Genomic DNA, 20,207 nt, shown 5'->3' with positions numbered 1-20,207 from the left:
GGCTTGATCCCAGGACCCTGAGATTATGACCTGAGCCTAAGGCAGAGGCTTAACCCAGTTTTGATTTGCATTTATTTCCCTAATGACTGATGACACTGAGCATCTGTTTGTGTGTTTGTTGGCCATTGTTAGATGTTTCAACACACTGGAGTTATGTAAAAAATAACCATCTTTTTTGGAAAGATGTACTATAATGTTAAAGGATACAATAACAACAAACCTGGGATTTGAAATGCAACAGCAAGGGGTGCCTGGGTGGCTCAGTGGGTTAAAGCCTCTGCCTTTGGCTCAGGTCATGATCCAGGGGTCCTGGGATTGAGGCCTGCATTGGGCTCCCTGTTAGGGAGGAAGCCTGAGTCTTTTTCTCACTCTCCCTGCTTCTGTTCCCTCTCTTACTGTGTCTCTCTCTGTCAAATAAACAAATAAACTCTTAAAAAAAAAAAAGAAAAAGAAAAAGAAAAAAGTTTTAAAAAAAAGAAGAAGAAAGGAAAAAGAAGAGAACGTGGCAAAATGTTTTAATTGTTCAATCTGAGCTATGGCTATATGGGGAGAATCACTCTGAAACACGCCACAATAAAAAAAGAAATTCTGCCCTAGGAAACAAAGTCTTGGAAACCCAGGGTCATTGTGCCTGTGGTCTTCACTCAAAACACAAGCCTCCTCTCTTCTACCAGGCTCACAAGACATTTCCTGGGTTCTTCCTCCGAACCCCAGACACCCTGTGCCCTCTGGCATTCACAGATGTCAATAAGGCTGGGGGCGGCGGTTCTAGATATCCGGGGCAGTGGGCCAGCCCTCTCCATGCATCACGAGAGACCAGTGCTCTAGACTGGAACATGTGGGAAATTTGGGTCCATCAAGAAGGGAACACCACCGTGATCCTGGGGACACTTGCCTCACCACAGGACGCTGACACGGTCCCCACTGTCATGTCCAAAACAGACATCGGGCGGCCTCGGCTGGCTGCAGACATGTGCCCCTTGTCTTTTCAATGATGTTCTTAGAAAACTACCTGCTGCTGGGGACCAGCTCCACACCACCTGGGAAATGGGGGCACCGTGAACACCAAAATCGTAACTGGTTTTTTTTTTTTTAAGATACATGTTGGGACGGCCATCTGTCTCAAACACAGTCGTCGTGTAAGGGTGGCAAAATGCATTCTCTTTGAATTCTGCTACATATTGTCTTTTCAGCGAGCTGTTTTGTTTTTCTTTTCTAAGTGGAAAAGTATCCTCTTATTTTATCATTACTAACGTAAGCATTTGATGTCAAAGAGACGAAGGTGATTTTACAAACCCAGAACGTGTGCAAGGACAAAAAATTTCCATTTTATCGTGGTTTTCTGCCATACTAGCTCAGATGTACTTGTCCACAAGCACCCCGCATAGCCCCATAGGAATTATTTCAGTCAGCCTCAACATGTGACTCTCCCCAATACTCCTGAGTCTAGAATAAACAGAGAGAAGTGTAATTATTAACTTCTCACTGGATGGGGTAAGAAATAAAGTCATCAGGTGATGGGACAGTCATCAGGTAGGACTGTTAATTTCCAACGAGAAACTTGGTTGAAATGTTTCTTCTGGTAACAGTAGTTACAAATTAGAATTTTTGAAAACAAGGGCAGAACAAAAGTACAGTGAAAGAAACTTCTGCAGCTTAGCCCTCCCACAGCCCTAAATCTCTGTGAGTAGCAAAGCAGATCAATGTTCCTGCAAATTAAGTAGGTTTCTAGGATTTCCATGTAGTAAGGGTTTCGGAGATATACACTCAAGACATAGCATTAATCTATATACTAGCTCATCTCTGGTTGCCTTTTCTTTTTTTTTTTTAATTTTTATTTAATTATTTGACAGGGAGAGAGAGGGAGGGAGCACAAGCAGAGGGAGCAGCAGGCAGAGGGAGAGATAGACTCCCCACTGAGCAGGGAGCCCAACACGGGACTCGATCCCAGGACCCTGGGATCATGACCTAAGCCGAAGGCAGACGCTTAACCGACTGAGCCACCCAGGCGACCCAGCAGCTCTGGTTGTCTTAATTATGTCTGCAGAGTTAGATGGCCATCCGAGTCCAAACGCGAAGGAGGAACATACACACAGGTGTGGTCAAGGGCAGGGACAGACGGAAAAGCCAGGCTGACTGGGCTGGGCTGGTACAGCCTCATGTGAGCTTTCCTTCCACAGAGGTGGAACCGAACAGTCCAGCTAAAGAGATGCCAGAGTAAGTCAATGTAGGAAGAGACAGAAACATTCTCCTTCCCCACGTCTTACCTGCCGCTCTGACTCTTTAAAAGGTAAGTAGTATTAAGAAAATTCAGTTGTGGGGCGACTGGTAGCTCAGTCAGTTAAGTGTCTGCCTTTGCCTTGGGTCATGATCCCGGGGTCCTGGGATCGAGCCCCGCATCGGGCTCCCCGCTCAGCTGGGCGTCTGCTTCTCCTTCTCCCTCTGCCCTTCCCCCCTGCTCACACTGCACACTCTCTCACACTGTCTCCCTCTCTCAAATAAATAAGATCCTTAAAAAAAAAAAAAATCAGGGGCACCTGGGTGGCTCAGTGGGTTAAGCCTCTGCCTTCGGCTCAGGTCATGGTCTCAGGCTCCTGCGATTGAGTCCCGCATCGGGCTCCCTGCTCAGCGGGGAGCCTGCTTCCCTTCCTCTCTCTCTGCCTGCCTCTCTGCCTATTTGTGATCTCTCTGTCAAATAAATAAACAAAATATTTAGAAAAAAAAAATCAGTTTTTTTTTCAGTGTTGTCGTCTTCCATTTCTTCTTGCTTCTGATGTTGCCGTGTCGTCCTAGCCGCCTGTGGTACCATATGAGGAATCCCGTCATAGGCTCTTCCAGAATCTTCATTCATCAGGTCATTGGTCAGTGCTTCACGTCGGAGCAGCTTCTCGGAGGGCGGGCACGGCTGGACTCAAGCAGCATCCGGTGGAAGCGGGGCAGGTCCCCTGAACTCTGGCTCTTGTCCGCTGACCAGTGTCCCCCAGATGCGGGCAGGTACCCCCGGGGCCTGCACGTACCCAGCATGTACCCCGCGGCACTGAGGCGAGCACGGTCTGGCAGCCCATGCGCCCCTCGGCCAGGCCCCCACGCCTTCCACCGATCGCCTGGCTGGCCGCCCCTCACCTCTTCTGTGAACTACTTGGAACACACGAGTAGGGCCGTCAATTCCTGTCCTTCCAGGGAAGCAGCAGAAGTCACTTAGAAACGGCCACAGGCCTTTGTTTCTGACTCTCAACGCTGAAACGAATTTCACCGCCTGAAAGCATTCAGTGCGCCTCCTCTGCAGGCTTTCTCCCCCTTCCCAGTAAAACCAGCTCTCGTGGGCGGCCAGGTCCACACCTGGCTGCCCAACCAGCCTCCACAGCTGCCTAAGCCCCCGCCCCGCCCCCCCCCCACTGCCTGCGCTCCGGGCCACCCCCGAGAGGCTTCCACACGCGGGCTCCCGCGGGAGACCTCCCTACCTCGTGGGCTTCCACCCCCATCTCCTTCAGGGCCGACCGGAAATACTCAGGAGAAGGTTTCCCCACCACTTCGGCCTCGATTCCACAGGCGTACTGGGAAAAGAGAAAAGGACACAGCACGGGTTGAGGACAAAGCCACAGGTGAGCCCTCCTCCGGAGGCCTCCCTCTGGGGAATCAAGAAAAGAGCGCCCCAAAGGTGCACCCGTGGGCCAGGGGCCTCCAAGAGGCAGGACGCTTGAGCTGGGAGACACATGGCCCCCGCCCGGCCCCTGCCATCTGCTTAAAAACCTGGGCACCTGGGTGGCTCAGTGGGTTAGAACTTCTGCCTTCAGCTCGGGTCGTGGTCCCGGGGTCCTGGGATCGAGCCCCACGTTGTGCTCTCTGCTCAGCTGGGAGCCTGCTTCCCACCCAACCCCCCCCACCCCCCGCCTACTTATGATCTCGGTCTGTCAAATAAATAAATAAAATCTTAAAAAAAATTTAAAAAAAATAAAATAAAAAACAAAACAAAACAAAAAAAACCTGAGCACAGCAGGGAGTGGGCCGCCCTCCCTCACCTCGGTTGGTGCTCTCATTTACATACTTGCTTCTCCCCTGTCCCCCAACTCAATCACAGGCCCCCCACGGGAACAGGTCCAGGGCTCTCCCAGCCAGTCTGCCCAACGCTCGCACCCGAGTGCAGGGTGCCAAGAGCCAGCGTAGCAGCGAGGACGGCAGGTGAGCGGACCTGGGGCGGCTGAGCAGGCACGGGTCGGGGGAGGACCCTGGGGGGCCCCATCTGAATCCGGCCCTGAAAAGGAGGAGGGAGTCGGGAGGGAGTCCCATGAGGACACGTCATGCTCAGGGTGTTGCAGATGACCAGTGTCAGGAAGGAGGCAGGTGGCCGGCACGGAGACGGACGCCGAGGGTCTGAGAGGACAGCGGCAGCGAGCAGGCCGGCGCTCGGCCTGGTGCGGGGCTTGGGGAGTGGGGAGGAGCAGGAGGGACAGGACAGCCGAGTGACGACCCCGGCGGCTGAGGGGCCACGCCGTGCAGCGGAGCGGGCGCTCCGCTTGAAGCCCCGAACAGGAGGGCGCCTGCTCTGGAGACAGAAGAGGCGAGTCGGACACGGAGTTCGCCCCTCTCTCTGGAAAGACCAGAAGCATCCCAGACAGCCCCGAGACCTGAAGGCGGCTCGGACAAACCCAGGCCAGGTACCTCGAGCGCCTTCATGTAGGCACCAACGTCCAGCATCAGGCCCGAGGTCTCCTTGTAGTAGCGTCTACAAAAGAGGAGGAGGGGACACGGTGAGCAGAGCCCGGGAGCTGCGCCAGGAGAAACCGCCCCGGCCGGGTTCTGCCAGCTCGGGAGAGCAGAACCATGGGTGAGGGGTCAGTCCGGGCACCACGCTGGGAACGACGGATGGAGGTCGGCACGACAGAGCCCGGCCGCGGGTCACCATGCCCGGGCGGGAGGGACAGTGGGCAGCAGCTCTCAATCCCAGTGGCCCCCTGCTGCCAGCCCTCGGGGGACCCCAGGGGCAGATGGTTCCAGTCACTAACAGAGAAAGACAAGTGGCCTACGTTGCGTTCTGGGGAAGGGCAGAAGGGCCACAGAGCACATGGCGGACTCCTAACTGCTAATGATTAACCCCTAATTGCTGCCTGGAGAAGAAAACCCCATTAGTTCCATGGCGCCCGCAGCATCTCCGATTAACCAGAGGTCCAGGTGCCAAATGCTTTCACGAGAAGACAACAATCTCTTCCTGTCTCACTGGAGACCGACACAGCTCGGCTCACGGGAGCGTGCCTTTCTGAGGACAGCTTCGTGACTCCTGTGAGCGCTGTGCTGGCCCTGGCCGCCACCATCTGGCCCTCCCAGGGCCACACCCAGGCTCCTCGGGACACAGGGTGGATGGATCCCAGTTACCCTAAGCAAAACCATTCGACTAGAAAGAGGGCAAAGGTAGTTTAATCTGCACCACTCAAAAGACAGGGTTAACGGGAGCCGGGGCTGTTAAAATGTTTTGAGACCCGTCCCATCAGGTGCCTCTCTTTCCCGTGCCCTACGGGCTGGAGAGACGTCGAACACCACGTACACAGAGACCCAGAGAGAGGAAGAGCGAGGCACACTGACTCCAGGGCTCCAATCCAAGCTCTACGTCCTTTTAACTGTGAGACTTTGGGTTGCAGAAGCCCTCTGGGCTCAGTTTCCTAATCTGTAAAATGGGGGGCAGGGACCCTAGTGCCCACCTCATGAATTATTGTGAAGCTCAAACAAAACAATGTGTGCCAAGTTCTTGACATGACGTCTCGCATGCAGGCATGACGTCTCGCATGCAGGCATGACGTCTCGCATGCAGGCATGACGTCTCGCATGCAGGCATGACGTCTCGCATGCAGGCACTGCTCAAAAAATATTCGAGAAAATGATTATTCTGGTTACCTGGACCGGGCTACAGGCAGGGAGCTATGAGCGGGGCCAGAAAAGCATGAACACAAGTCTTCCCCTCTGTGGGGGATGCAACCTGTCCTGTGCCCACTGACATGTTAGAACTGAGCTTCCCAGGAGCTGTGGCAGGGCTGGCTCCTTTCCTCCAGCTCTGTGCCCCCAGGAGTCCTGCCCGTTCCTCTGGGCCCCACCTGAGGCCCTGAAGGCTGCGGGAGCCTAACTACCCACCACATGCTCCCCCCTGGCACTCGGCGTTCTCGGGCTCCACGCAGGCCGGCCTGCACGGCTTTAGCCAAACCCTTGGCTTTGGGAGGGGCTGGTGTCCAGCCAATCACTCCTGTCAGGTACACTGGGAGCCTGGAGCCCATGAGATGGGGACGGGGATGGTTCCTGGTATGGCAGGACCGGTCGGTCTCCAAGTGAACCCCAGGTTTCTTGGTCAGGGGCCACCCCACAAGGGCTCGGTGGGACACTGCACCCCTTCAGGAAGATGCCTGGTAGCCAAGGGGAACAGCTCCTGCTTACAGCACTGGGACCTAAAAATGCTACCCCATTTAAAGGGTGACCCCAAAACACAGGGTTAGAGGTCCTTAATTGCCTTTGTCTTAAACTGAGAATCCAGACATGTATTCTGCCTGATAGAGCCTCACTGAAGTGTTTCCTTCTACTTCCCCATTCCTACAATAAACCACTTTCCCTAGCTAGGTTCCAGGTTTTAAAGAAACGGTGAAGTCAAGTCAGGTTTGGCCTACAGGAAGAGGGAGACACTGGGTGCTGGGCCCGGCACTCAGTGACCCCAGAGCTGGGGTCCGTAATTCAGTCCCCCAGACCCACAGCCCTCTGTGGGACTTGGAGACCAGCCCAGACCCAGGCTGTCGCCCCGGGACTCCCAGTCTGGTGGGGAAGCAGCCCAGTCCACAGACAAATATAAAGGGGCAGGGCACGGGCAATGACCAGGGGAAGCCCGGACCCTGCGTGCTCTGCTTGAGGAGGGCTGAACACGCTGGGCACAGGGAGACAGCATCCCAGGGACACGTCAGAGCTGGGAACAGGAGCTAAAGCGAAGGGAACAGAGCTGTCCAGCCACAGGGACCATCTCAGAATCAAGCAGCAGCACTCTGCTGAGGACCCCGTGGGCCAGACCACCCTCCAGGCCCGGTTTCGGCTTTGTCCCCTCACCCTCTGTATGAGGACTGCTGTGGGAAGGGAAGAGAGGGGCAGTGGGAGCCCAGAAGGTGTAGGAGGGGGACCGGGGAGGGTCTCCCTGAGGAAGGAACATGGCAAGGTGAGCCAGGGACAAAGGACAGAGGTGAGGAGAGAATGCGGCCAGCACAAGAGAGACCCCGAAGCCAAAGGACAAATTAAAAACGACTCCATCTTGTTGCAGCGGGCACAGGTCTGTTCGGGGCAGAGGATTCTCCGGGCCTCGGGCCAGGGCCCTGGGCTGGCAGGAGGAGGCAGGAGCTGGGGTACCTCCCTTTGGAAAAACCTCCCGAGGACATGTTCACAGCGCAACTTCTGCCCAGCCACACTCCCCAGAGTCTTTCTTCCCAAGTGACAGGAACCCGCACTTTCTGAAGTTTAAATTTAGTCCCGATAGGAGGAAAAACCTGAGCATGCAGCTTAAAATACACAATCAGAACCTTGCCTTTGTTACCCTCATGTTTAGAGCCTAAAGAAAAAACTGACTTTCATAAATCAAAATTAGAAACCTTACGATTTCTTTTTTAACTGAATCTGGGTTTTGTTTTTCCAGTGTCCAGAATTTTTCTTTATTCCTTTCTCATTCAGGAAAACCAAAAGCTACCTCGAAGGCCGTCTGTTAGCTGAAAACATTTTTAGAGACACAGGAAATACAAGTATCTAAGTTAATTTTTTCTAAGTATAAAGGCCCAGGTTATTCCTGAAACCGAAGAGATCTGATACACCATCTTTTGTTATTGGCATCAAGAAAGCAGCGGCAGAACCTGAGTGCTCTGGCCACAAAGAAGAAACTGGGGACGCTGGAGAGACGGGAAAGAGCTGGCCAGAAGCGGTCAGATAGATTTTATGCTTTATTCTTCTGCCCTTCCGATTATTCAGCACAGCCTCCCTTCAAAATGACCACTTGACCTTTCCCACAAGAGCCATTAACCTTCCATAGTCTGTCGCGTAAACAGCTTAATTTTCTGACGGCAGCATGACAGAAGAAATTACAAAGGCAATTCCCACTCCCGGTCCAAACAGATGCCAAATGTAAATCACTCCATTTCCAGGAGGAGGACATTCTGTCCCAGTGCCCCCGTCATCCTGCCTCCTGGGGGGAGGGGGGCCCGCGTGGCCCCCTGCCGGCGGAGGACGGCCCCTCGCCGTCCACGACCCCCACTTGGACAGGACAGCAGCTCTTCATAGGTCCTGGGGCTGTCCCGAGAAGCTGCTGACCTGGGCCCCAAAGCTCTCGGTTCCTGTCCCTCGCTTCTGAGCGCCCAACCCACAGCCCAAGTCAGGAGCCCCATAAGTCAGAGGCACCCCCGATCGCGTATTTCTAAAACCAACTCTTGCCTACTCTTGAATTTACTACAAAATGACGTAGCTAAAAAGCAAACGATTCCATTTTTTTCTTTTTCAACAACATATCTACTTTGACTACTCCTCACAATCTGGAGTAATAACATTGAACAATTAGGGACAATTTTAAAGAAAAAGTTTTAACACAAATGAATCATGACAGAGCTCCATTATGCTGTTCTCTAGTGAGGGGCTGGTGATCTCAGGGACGCCTGAAGGATCAAGCCAGAGCGGGAGGGAGTCGAGCAGGCCAAGTTCCATGACTCACGGTGCTCTAACCCGCAGATGCTTGTGAGGTTGGAAAGGGACTAGAATGGTGAACTTATGGGCCTGACTGGGCCAAGGGGCCAGACATTTGGTCAAATATTATTCTGGATGTTTCTGTGAAGGTTTTCCTTGGATGAGATTAACATTGAAATGAGTGGTCTCTGAGTAAATAGACTGCCCTCCATTCTGTGGTGGGCCTCATCCAATCAGGGGAAGGAGGGAACAGAACAGTATGACCTCCCTGAGCAAGAAGGAATCTGCTGACAGAGAGCCTTTGGGCCCGGACACAGCTCTTCACTGGGCACTTGGCCCCTCTTGGTTCTGCTTCTGTGACAAATCCTGACTACTACAGGACATATTTTATTTGCATGATAAACACACTAGAATATTTTTAGTTCCTAAATAAATATATCCTCTCTTTCCTGAAATCTCTTTTGTTTGCCTATTTTGACAGAGACAAAGCCTTTAAGAAATACCATGAGAAAAACAACCAAAATAGTGCACCTAACTGACAGCGGACTCTGAGCTTGGTGAAGGGGACGGCGGACGAGGCCGGGACAGCGGTCAGCTGGAATTAATGCAGGCGGTGGCCTCAGCTAAGCTTCCACGTGTGGTGGAATGTGGGGCCCAGAATTATCAGGTCTTCTGATTTTTTAAGTATCCAGAAATCTAGATATTTTATTTTATTTTGTTTTACTTTTGAAATCTAGATATTTTATATAAAATCTCCCAATTCTTTTTTTTTAAGATTTTATTTATTTATTTGACAGAGAGAGACCACAAGTAGGCAGAGAGGCAGGCAGAGAGAGAGGAGGAAGCAGGCTTCCTACTGAGCAGAGAGCCCGATGCGGGGCTCGATCCCAGGACCCTGAGACCATGACCTGAGCCCAAGGCAGAGACTTAACCCACTGAACCACCCAGGTACCCAAAAATCTCCCAATTTTTAAACCCACTTCCACACCCAAATTTAAGATCTTGTGAAGGCCAAACATCTGCTCTTGAATTAGTAGCCCCAAGGGGACAGGATTTATGGGCCAGGGACCCCAGCTTTCACCTCCTTAGGCCTCGCTAAGCCCAATTCCAAAATGGCGCCGCTGCCGCCTCCAGCTCCCAGGGCAGTGGTGGGAATGAAACAAAACGGAATACGTAATGGTGCGTGGCCAAACCAAAGGTCCCTCCCTTGACTCCTCCAATAGCCGGCCCCATGTGGTGGGCGCAGGGCCAGAGTTCCCGATCAGGAGAAGCACCCAAGCTGGAAAAGCCTTCCCCAGGGACGGCCCCCAAATCCCCGCCAGGCATGAAAAGCTGGGGCAGGGCTCGAGAGGGTCCCTGCAAAAGGAAGAGCCCATGACTTTGAAAGCCCAGTACTGCCTCCTGCTGACAGAGTAAGTCTGCACAGCTTTCTGGAAAGCAGCCCGGCAACGCGCACAGAGAGCCTCGGCTCCAGCTATCAGGCTTAACTTTCCTCGAAAATCAGAAACAACCTAACATCCGTCAGCGGGCATCGGTTTAAGAAAACTACAGGACAGGGGATGCCTGGGGGACTCAGTTGGTGAAGCATGTGCCTTTGGCTCGGGTCATGATCGCAGGGTCCTGGGATCGAGCCCCACATCGGGCTCCCTGCTCAGCGGGGAGCCTGCTTCTCCCTCTGCCTGCAGCTCCCCCTGCTGATGCTCTCTGTCAAGTAAATAAATAAAACCTTTCCAAAAAATTAAAAAATAAAAAAAAATTTTAAATAAACTACAGGATATCCTGTAAAAAAGATTACAGGAAAACTGTGCCACACGGACATTTCTTTATCGAGTGGATAGTTGTTCACAAAGTATTGTCTGGTGAACAACAAAACCCGGGCGACAAAACTAGGTCAGGTTTGATACTGATGCTCCGAGTACATCCCTTTGTAATGATTTCTTTGCTCCAGGAACCACGGGGAAGGAAACACACCGACGTGTTGACAGCTGTTTTCTTGTGCGGCGGAATGGAAATCTCTCTGTTTTCTTCTTTTGGCTCATCTGTACTCTCTAATTTTCCTTCCATGAACATGCACTGTCTTGGTGCTAAAAGATGTTGAGAAAAGGAACCAGCATGGTTGGTTTGGGTTTTTTTTAAAGGAAGAGACAATGAGGACTGTGCTAAAGGCTCAGACAAAAATGCCAGTGACAAAATCAGGACTTTACAGAGACTGCTCTGTGGCCAGAGATGCAGAGCCCGGCCCAGAGCATTCCTCCAGGCCCCCGAGCCTTCCCTTTACTACTCAGGTGCCTCCTAGAGACAATCCTTCAGTGCCTGGTGCTGTATCCTGTGCAAACACCCCTAACCTTGGGACAGTGAGCACCTGTGCTCTGAGGCCTCAACGGGGCCTCTGTCCGCAGCAACCTTCCCCGGCCCCAGCTTCTTCCAGCCCAGGGCCCACTCGGAAGCCTGACCAGCCAGCTCCCCCGAAGCCAGAGGATTCTCATTTCCTCACAAATTATTAAAAGAAAGGAAGCACGAAGGGGAAAAAGCAGGGAGGGAGAAGAAGGCAGCCTATGCCCGCCCCACACCCACCCACTTTTCTGCACCGCATACTGATTCTGCAAGGCCAGAGACCCACAGAGTGTGGTCCAAAGCAGCCGGAAACCCTCTTCCCGAAGCTGACTTACCCTTTTCCCAGAGAGATGAGCACAGGACTTTCCAGCTCCATGAGCACCCGGAAAGCCTTATTCATGTTTTGGTAAGAAAAGCTTTCTCCAGCATCTGCAATGACCACGCAGTTGGGGTTGGAGGTGTCAATCTGATCAAATTCTGAGCGGACTCCTGGAAAGAGAAAGAGGGATAGAGCCCTGGGGAGACATGGCTCACGTCTCATCTCCTACCAAGGACACCTTCTGTCTGCCACGTGGGTCCGGCCCCTTTCTCAGACGCGCTTCCTGATCCTTCCAGCTGTACGGGAGGTGGGCATGGAAGGGGTCTTACTCCCACTTTACAGATGAAGGAATTCCACTCCCCATAGTTAGGGTTTGTCAGGAGAAAGATGGACCCAGCCCGGGGGCCCCCAGCCCAACACTGGCACGACTCCAGGGGCTCCTGTCCAATCTCACAAGCAGGGAAACCATAGTGAGAAATGACACGGGCCAGGAAGACACAGATTCCTGAATGGAGGGTGAAAGGAGGCTGCTAGAAACCTTTGTAGGCTCTGTACTGCTGGACCCACACTGTAAAGACCATCAAACATTCCAGCCCAAACCCATGGAAGACAGGAAAGCCGCGAGTTACACACGTGCTGAAAGGAGTAGCCGCTGATCCCGCCCTGCCCCTTAGCAAAGCCTCTTCCTCTTTTCCTTCTCTGCCCTCCCCCTATTTTATCTTATTTTATTTTTTTTTTAAGATTTTATTTATTTATTTGTCAGAGAGAGAGAACAAGCAGGGGGAGTGGCAGAGAGAGGGGGACAAGGAGACTCCCTACTGAACAAAGAGCCCGATGTGGGACTCGATCCCACATGACCTGAACCAGAGGCAGACTTTTTTTTTAAGATTTTATTTATTTATTTGACAGAGAGAGAGACAGCACAGGCAGGCAGAGGGAGAGGGAGAAGTAGGCTCCCCGCTGAGCAGGGAGCCTGAGGCAGTCCTCAATCCCAGGACCCCGGGATCATAACCTGAGCTGGGGGCAGACGCTTAACCAACTGAGCCACCCAGGTGTCCCCCAAAGGCAGACATTTAACTGACTGAGCCACCAAGGAACCCCTATCCTCCCCAATTTTAAATTAAAATCCGAGAACATTGCAAGGATAAACTAAGTTGTCGGCCTTATGCCCTCCATTGCTTAGGACGAAGCGTACTCTCACCTATCGTGGTCTTAGATGTTGACCTTGCTGAATTAAAAAACGGAAGTAACTGCACGATACCACTTCCTACTCGGCAGAACGGCGAGAATGAAAAAGACAGGCACCGCCAAGTGCTGGTGGGGAAGCAGAGCGGCTGTAAGAGCCGGCTGGCCAGAACGTGAAATGATAAGAGCCCTCTGGGGAGAGGCTAGCAGTTTCCGATAAAACTCAACAGCCACCTACCCTCGGACCCAGCAATTCAGTCCTACGTATTTATCCAAAAGAACTCCACAGAAACATTCGTAGCAGATCGCCTCCCTAATGGCCTAAAGTCGGAAACAGCCAGGTGTCCGTCAACAGGGGACTGGACAAAGCCTGCTATGTTCACTTAATGGAACAGCACTCCGCAACAAAGAAGAAAAAGCCTACTGATAACCGCAACCGTACAGCTACGTCCCAACAACAGTATGTTGGGGCTGCTCGGACCCGGCAGATTCCAAAGAAAGGCAGTCCTCAGGGCACCTGGGTGGCCCAGGCAGCTAAGCATCTGCATTTGGCTCAGATCATGATCTCAGAGTCCCGGGATCGAGCCCCAGGCTGGGCTCTGCACTCAGTGGAGAGTCTGATTCTCCTTCTCCCTCTGCGCCTCCTCATGCACCCCCCCCTCGAATAAATACAATCTTAAAAAAGAGAGAGAGAGGGAGAGTTTTTGTATGCCTGAGGCCCTGGGAGGCCAGAGACTGAGTAGCCGAGGTCAGTCCACAGGCGCTGGCGTGCCTGTCCGACCAACCCCTACTCAAAACCCTAGACGCCAGGCTCCAGTGGGCTTCCCTGGGTGGTGACATATGGCACGTACGGTCACACATCTCGGCTGGGAGAATTAAGTCATCTCAGGGAGACTTCCCAGGTGAGGAGCACTAAAAGGTCATGCCCCGTTCTCCTAGAGTTCACCCCCGCCTCTCCTCCTTTGCTGAGTTCAATCTGTGTCCCTTCACTGCAGTAAACCCCAACTGAGTCTGGCAGTTCTTCTGGGCCCTGCAGGTCCTTCCAGCAAATCGTCAAGCCTGAGGGTGGCCCGAGGGCCCTGGCACAACCAGAAGCTGCATGATTCTATTTCCACAAAAATCTAAACGAGGCAAACTTCTCATGAAGAATCAAATGAAAATGCCTCCGAGGGGGTTGGGGATGGGGACTGACCGGGCAGCGTGTGCCAGTAAAGCTTTGTACTGGGATCACGACAGGGCTAGGGACACACAGACGGATGCGTCTGACAGAACTCCGCAAGAGCACCTTGAGATTCTTGCATTTCATTGTACATAAATTTTGTATCAAAAGAAACATTATAAACAGACATTGAACTCCAGTTAAGTGCTGAAGCATTTTGGGGATGTGTACCAGTATCTGCTATTGCCTTGAAATGCATCAAGAAGATAAGAAAAGCGGGAGCCTGGGTAGCGTAGTTGGTTAAGTATCCGACTCTTGGTCTCAGGGTCCTGGGATCGAGCCCCGCATCAGGCTCCACGCTCAGCGCAGAGTCTGCTTAGGGTCCGTCTCTCCCTGCCCCCGCTCCTCCCCCCACCAGCACACAAACACTCTCTCTCTCTCTCTCGAATAAATAAATCTTAAGAAGCAAAAAAAGATAAGATGAAAAGACGGACAGAGGGATAGGTAGACATAATAAGGAAGAAAACAGAGTAAAACGTCACTAGTAAGGCCAAGATGACCACATACAAATTATTCTGAGCAGAATTCCTTTAGCTTGGCTGTATGTTTGAAAATGTCATCATAAAATGTTGGGGGTGGAATTCATCAACAGTAAAACTTGGAAAAAGATTTCAAGTCTGGAGACAGGCATATTAATGGAAAAGAGATGCGGGGTGGGGGGGAGGGGGCGCCTGGGGGGCTCAGTGGGTTAGAGCCTCTGCCTTCAGCTCAGGTCATGATCCCAAGGTCCTGGGATTGAGCCCCGCATCTGGCTCTCTGCTCAGCAGCGAGCCTGCTTTCCTCTCTCTCTGCCTGCTTCTCTGCCTACTTGTGATCTCTGTCTGTCAAATAAATAAAATCTTTAAAAAAAAAAGAAAAAAAAAGAGATGCAGGGGTGCGGCTGAGGAGGGCACCTGGCTTTCTCTCCCGCCTGCACAAGCTCCCGTAAGGATCAAGGCCTCCTCCGGGCAAACACTGAATCTCCTTCCCCTTCCCAGCGCATTTCACCCCCATTCCTCCCTCTGCCCCGGGGGTGGGGATTTTCTTTCTTAAGTTCTTCTCTTTCTTTGAGGACCCGTTCTGAAGACACTGGCGGAGATCCCAGGTCACAGAGGAAGGATTTTGAGAAAGAGGATTTCTAAAGGCTGGGCGTACTGCCCTCAACGGGCACCAGAGCTCTGGATTGGACACTCGGGCCTTTCAGGGAGCACCCTCAAGCTCGGGGGGGTTCCTCTCCTGCCGGGAGGCTTGAGATGCTTGCTTCTGCGGTGGTTTGTAAATAAAAATACCCAGCGCAGGGGAAGAAGGAGGGCTCAGCGCACCAACAGGGAAGTGTCCTGCATTCCGAAGCACTGTTTATATGTCTTCTTTTTAAATATTCAGACGGCACCCAATAATACCGCTCCTTCCACTTCCCAGGAAAACTCTCCAAGGAGGGTCAAATGTCTCTTTCGTTGCATTCAGACGAAGATCGGGATATAAACCTTGTGCCATTTGCCAGAAAGTAGGGCTGTTTTCACAAATAGAGTTCGAGTTCAGGGTTGGGGGAGGGTGGCGGGGGAGGTAGGGGGAGTGGGGGCTGGGGTGTGGCAGACAGAAACCTACAGACTTCAGTCTAGCCCTTCAGCCTCCTTCCCTGCCCATCTCCTGCCCCACAAGCCCTAGAAGCTAGGATTTTGCCACTGTGGCGATTCCCTGCCCCTCTAGTCCATTCTAGATCAAAGAAACCAGGCTCAGAGGTTTCCTCCTTGGAAACTGTTCCATCTGGAACCTGCCTCTAAAGACCCTCCCGTATGCAGACAGGGGTGGGAGGGGACTAGTCCCCAGCAGGGAGCCCACGAGGTTTCCACCCCACAGGCCCATGACCAGCAGCAGGAGCCAAGCGTTTCTGTCCTCCCCAGTGGTTTGGCCCTGGTGAGGAGGACACCCTCCCTCGGCCCCCACCTGCAAAGGAGGCACCATTGCCCCCACCAAGCCCAGGACCCGGCAGGCCTACCATCCTGGACAAGCAGGTGTGGCCGCAGGCCTCGCTCCTTCAGGATCAGAGAGGCGGCTGGGGCGGGGGCAGTCACCTCGCTCTCGGAGATGTCGAAGCCGTGGTGCCGAAGCAGCCGCACCAGGTCTCCCCGGGACTTCTGCGACTCGTTGGTGCAGAACCTCACCTTCAGCTGTGACCGCTTCAGTCTGGAAGTGGGAACATGACAGGCAGAGGGTGCCATCAGCACTCGGAGCACTGGGCCTCCAGGAAGGAAGCTGAAAAGTCACTTCCAAGGGCACTCAGGACCTCCAGCGTGGGCCAGACCACTGTGGCTCCCTGAGGCCAGCTTCGGCTGACCCCAGGGTCTGGATGGGAGCTGCTGAGCTGGAGCTGACCCTTTCCAGGGGACCCCAACCCTGCCCACAACCCTCCTTTCCATCCGCACTGAGCCTGTTGCTGGGGACATGTCCCCACTCCCTCCGCCTGGGCCACCCCCACCTGGGACATATCTCTGTCCCCACTCTCTGCCTGAGACACCCCCCACCTCTTCCTCTGACACACAACTTCAGCCTTCAGCTGGGACACATCTCCTTCACTCCTTCCACCTACGACATACCCCCACGCTCCGCCTGGGACACATCGCTGTTCCTTCTCCTGGGATACATCTCCACTCCTGCCTGGGACATGGCGCCTCTCTACATGTGCCAATTCTCCCGCCTCCCAAGATGTACCGGACATCTCCCCTCCATCACTCCATCCCACTCGGCCTGGTTAGAGATCTCCCGTGAACATCCGCGGCAGTTTCTCTGGACCATTCCACTGTGCATGTGGGTTAGTGTGCCTAATTACCTCCGCATGCATATTTCCCCTAAAGAACAAAGGCTGAGACACCAAGCTCGCGTGTGTCTTCTCATTGCTGTCGCCGAAGAAAAGTTTACCAGACGGTCATCAGGTATATGAACGATCCTGGGATGGACGGACAGGACCCAAGGAGCCTCTGCGAGCCCAGGGTTAACATAACAAGACCCCGAGATGCTGTGGCAGGCCAGCCGCGCCCACATTTCTTCTCTCCTGAACTCGCAGGAAGGACCCCGGCTGCAGCCTGGCTGCACTTGGCCAGATTCTCAGAATGCAAAGCCACAAGCAGATGCCAAAAGAGGTCCCAAATACAATAATACCCAACCCTCCGCAACACTTATGGAGCATCCACTAAGTGCCTGGCTGGGGGCCAGTGCACAGAACTGTAACCTTGACCACAGGCAGACTCCGCCTGGAGCCACAGGGAGGTGCTTTGAAGGACTGGAACAGGATGAAGAGGCAGATGGGGGCCAGGAGGCAAAGAAACAGCCTCCAACAGAGGGAAGAGTGGACTCAGGCTGCGCAGGAAAAGGGGCTGGCACAGCTGAGCCCATTCTGATGGCAGATGTCCCCATGGGCCCGGAACACACAGCCCTCCCTAGACAAGCCAGGGCAAGACGGCAGTCCTACTCAGCATCTGCACAGAGCCACAGCGCGGCATCACGGAACAGACACCAGGCTACAAGTCAGGAGGTCTGGGAAACCCTAGAAAAACTAACCGAGGGCACTAACCGTCACCTCGCACTGTTTGTAAAAGGTCTCTGATGCGGCCATGCCAGCGGTCTCCAAACGTGCAGAAGACATCTTGACTTTTCAGCCATCCTTTCAAGTTTTAAATTTTTATAATATAAATAAGATATCTGATCCAGTGTTCAGTGCATAATTTATCATTTAGTATTTATCAATAAATACCCTGTATGAGAGATACGTGTTCCAATTTTGTGCTCACGTGCAGAGGCAACACACAGAATAGACCCCGTTACTCAGAACTATGGACTTGACACCAACCTCTGTTTGGCCAAATAAGGGAGACTCCTGGTAAAAATGCAACTCTGTCTCAACCCTGGCGGTGACTTGCTTTCTATCCTGCTTTATGAGTCTGGACACTGAGTCTCGGAAGGTCAGGAACTTTCTATTCCTCTTCCTGGCTCTGAGACACTAGGGACATGGGCTAATTCCTGCTTGATCCCAACACGGATCCTGGAAGCGATATGGAGTCGGAAACAGGAAGCACACACCGTTGCCACCCTACAAAGCCAAAGGTGGGAAAGGTCTCCTGCCAGGATGGGGTCTCAGAAAAGGCTTCTCAGAAGAGGCAGATCCAACTCGAATCTTGCAGAACTGATAAGGCGGCCAGGGTAGGGTGGGTGGAGCAGAGGGAGAAACAGGTGCAGGGTAGGCCCTGGTTGGGTTCAGAATCTTCGAGCAGCCTTGGGTGTATGGAAGCTGGGCCAGAAAATGAGGCTGAAGAGGAGGGTCACTGAGTGGGGAGGGATGCCTCGGGCAATCTAATTCCGTCCTGGGTTGGAGGGAGCTCCAAATTCAATGCTCCTTAGTGATAACAGAACTGGGAAAAGGTGGCAGGTCTGTCCCATGTCCCCCTCTCCACCCTGTGTCACGCTGTCCTTATCCTAGCTCTGGCTGTATTTTTCTTTCTTTGTAATGTTAACCAATGTCTCCAAGTGCCTGAGTTATATCTTTGTTTATCGTTTCTCTCCCAGACCTATGTGCTCCATGAGGTCAGCAGTGACATCTGGTCCATTCTCCTCAGCATCCCTGCTTCCCACCGGGCTGGTACACGGCAGGCTCCCATTTGCTGAATGACCGAGTGACGGAGAATCCAAATGACAGCCGGTGAGAGGGACCCTTCCTTAGAACCACACCGACCACACCTACTGCTGTCCCCAAGGGTGTCCCTGGAGCCCCCTTCCAAGCCCCGTTGGACACAGGCAGGTGCTCCCTCGTTGTGACAACACTCCGAGCCCTGGAGCTGACAAGTGCCACCTGAAAAGAAATCTGTAGACTGACCAACAACAGAGTGAACACACACCTTGAGGCTAACCGTGTCTTAATCAACAGCCCAGGTGGTTCAGTCCTTTCTTAATATTTGTCTTTCCTAATCAGAGAGTTATGAATGATCAATTACGCTTAGTGGTTAATTGCCCTTCATAAAGACAGCTTTTGTATTTTTAAATTAGGCAGTTAATATATTGTAACTAATAGCCTCGCCTTGTGCAACACAGACAGATCTTCACGGATTGGCCCCGGGAATGTGTGATTCGCACCCAAATTAATGGAGCGGTTGAGCGAAGAAGTGCAGGGGTGTCGGGGGACTAATTACTGCTGATGGATTATGATGTGACCTTCTCAGAACAGTGAGCAACCGGTGTGACAGTGAGATGAAAGTGCCGCGCATCTGCTATTCAGAGCGCGACTTCAGACGCCGACGACAAACGCGTAAATAACACAGCTCACTTCGGGACACTTCAGCCACGGGTCTCCTTTGAAATAACCACCGAAGTTCAGAAGACATGTGCTTTAAAATCAAAGTACTCGTTTTAGGACCAAATCAGTCCTTGAAAAACATCTAGTGCAAAACGTGTGGGGAGTCCCCTCCCTGTGGGTCTGTTCATCCATGCCCCCCCAACTGATGGCACCCCCTTTCTGACCATTTGGGATGAGTCCCAGGTCCCCTCTCTTTCTCATAGTCACTGAAAATAATAAAAGCATGGTTTGTTAGCGGAGTAAAGAGTGACTACAACATCACATTAAGTCCTGCCTCCGGACTCGGTGTCTGTGACCTGATCTGGTCCAGAACCACATGCTTACACGTGTCCCCGGGCCAGTGCCCGGTGCACGATCAGCACCGAGCACGAGCTGCCTGAGCAATGAGCCCAGAGACCAGCAGCACTGTCCCCATTCTAGAGATGCCAAAACGGAGGCTCTGAGGGTCAGAGACGGATAAAGTCGCACCGCTGGTAAGCGGCAGAGCCCGCAGGCTATGAACCGGCCCTGTGGGGGCAGCTACGCCCTGGCGTGTGCAGACCTGTGTGTTTCCAGTAAGGGAAGTACTGTGCCCCCGGCAAGACCCAGGTCCAGGTGCATGCGGGGCACACGTGAGTGGGCACGGGGGAGAGAGAGTGCGAGGTGAGGGGTCAGCACTGAAGGGAAGGCCCTGAACGGCCACTGCTGTGGACCGAGCTGCATTTTACACACACACACACACACATACACACACACACCCCACACCCCCCCACACCCCCACCCCCGCCTGGCAGATCCCTGTGTTAAAGCCCTGAGGAGGAAAGGAGGGCTCAGTGAGGTCGCAGGGTGGGGCTGTGAGAGGACAGGGATTACTGTCCTTAGAAGACCACCAGCAGGGGCGCCTGGGTGGTTCAGTCAATTAAGCATCTGCCTTTGGCTCAGATCCCGATCTCAGGGTCCTAGGACCAAGCCCATCCAGCTCCCTGCTCAGTGGGAAGTCTGCTTCTCTCCTCTTCTCCCAAGAATGCCTTGAACACGTGTCCTCCCGCAGGGCCCTGGCATCCCAGGGTGGGGAGCAGACCAGATCGTCCCTCTGAGACCTTGGCCACCACTTCAGTCTGCTGCCCCTCTCCAGAAGTCCCACGAGAGTGGGATTTGCCCCCACGTCCTGC

General features: G+C 53.1%; 1 protein-coding gene across 2 annotated transcripts in view; it reads right to left on the bottom strand.

Moving 5' to 3' along the window:
- The window catches only part of LOC123955614 (phospholysine phosphohistidine inorganic pyrophosphate phosphatase), a 119,854-nt gene that overhangs the window by 86,883 nt on the left and 12,764 nt on the right, over positions 1–20,207 (bottom strand). For both annotated transcript variants that reach the window (XM_046027835.1, XM_046027836.1), the window contains exons 2-5: positions 15,712–15,899; positions 11,349–11,502; positions 4,660–4,723; positions 3,462–3,554 (exon numbers count right to left, since the gene is read on the bottom strand). In XM_046027835.1, coding sequence (XP_045883791.1) covers positions 3,462–3,554; positions 4,660–4,723; positions 11,349–11,502; positions 15,712–15,899 — 499 coding nt within the window. The remainder of the gene's footprint in view (positions 1–3,461; positions 3,555–4,659; positions 4,724–11,348; positions 11,503–15,711; positions 15,900–20,207) is intronic.

Source organism: Meles meles, chromosome 13 (genome assembly GCF_922984935.1).
Source record: "Meles meles chromosome 13, mMelMel3.1 paternal haplotype, whole genome shotgun sequence".
NCBI classification, from domain to species: Eukaryota; Metazoa; Chordata; class Mammalia; order Carnivora; family Mustelidae; genus Meles; species Meles meles.
The sequence above is the reverse complement of the archived record's forward strand: the minus strand, read 5'-3'. Positions and strand labels throughout refer to the sequence as shown.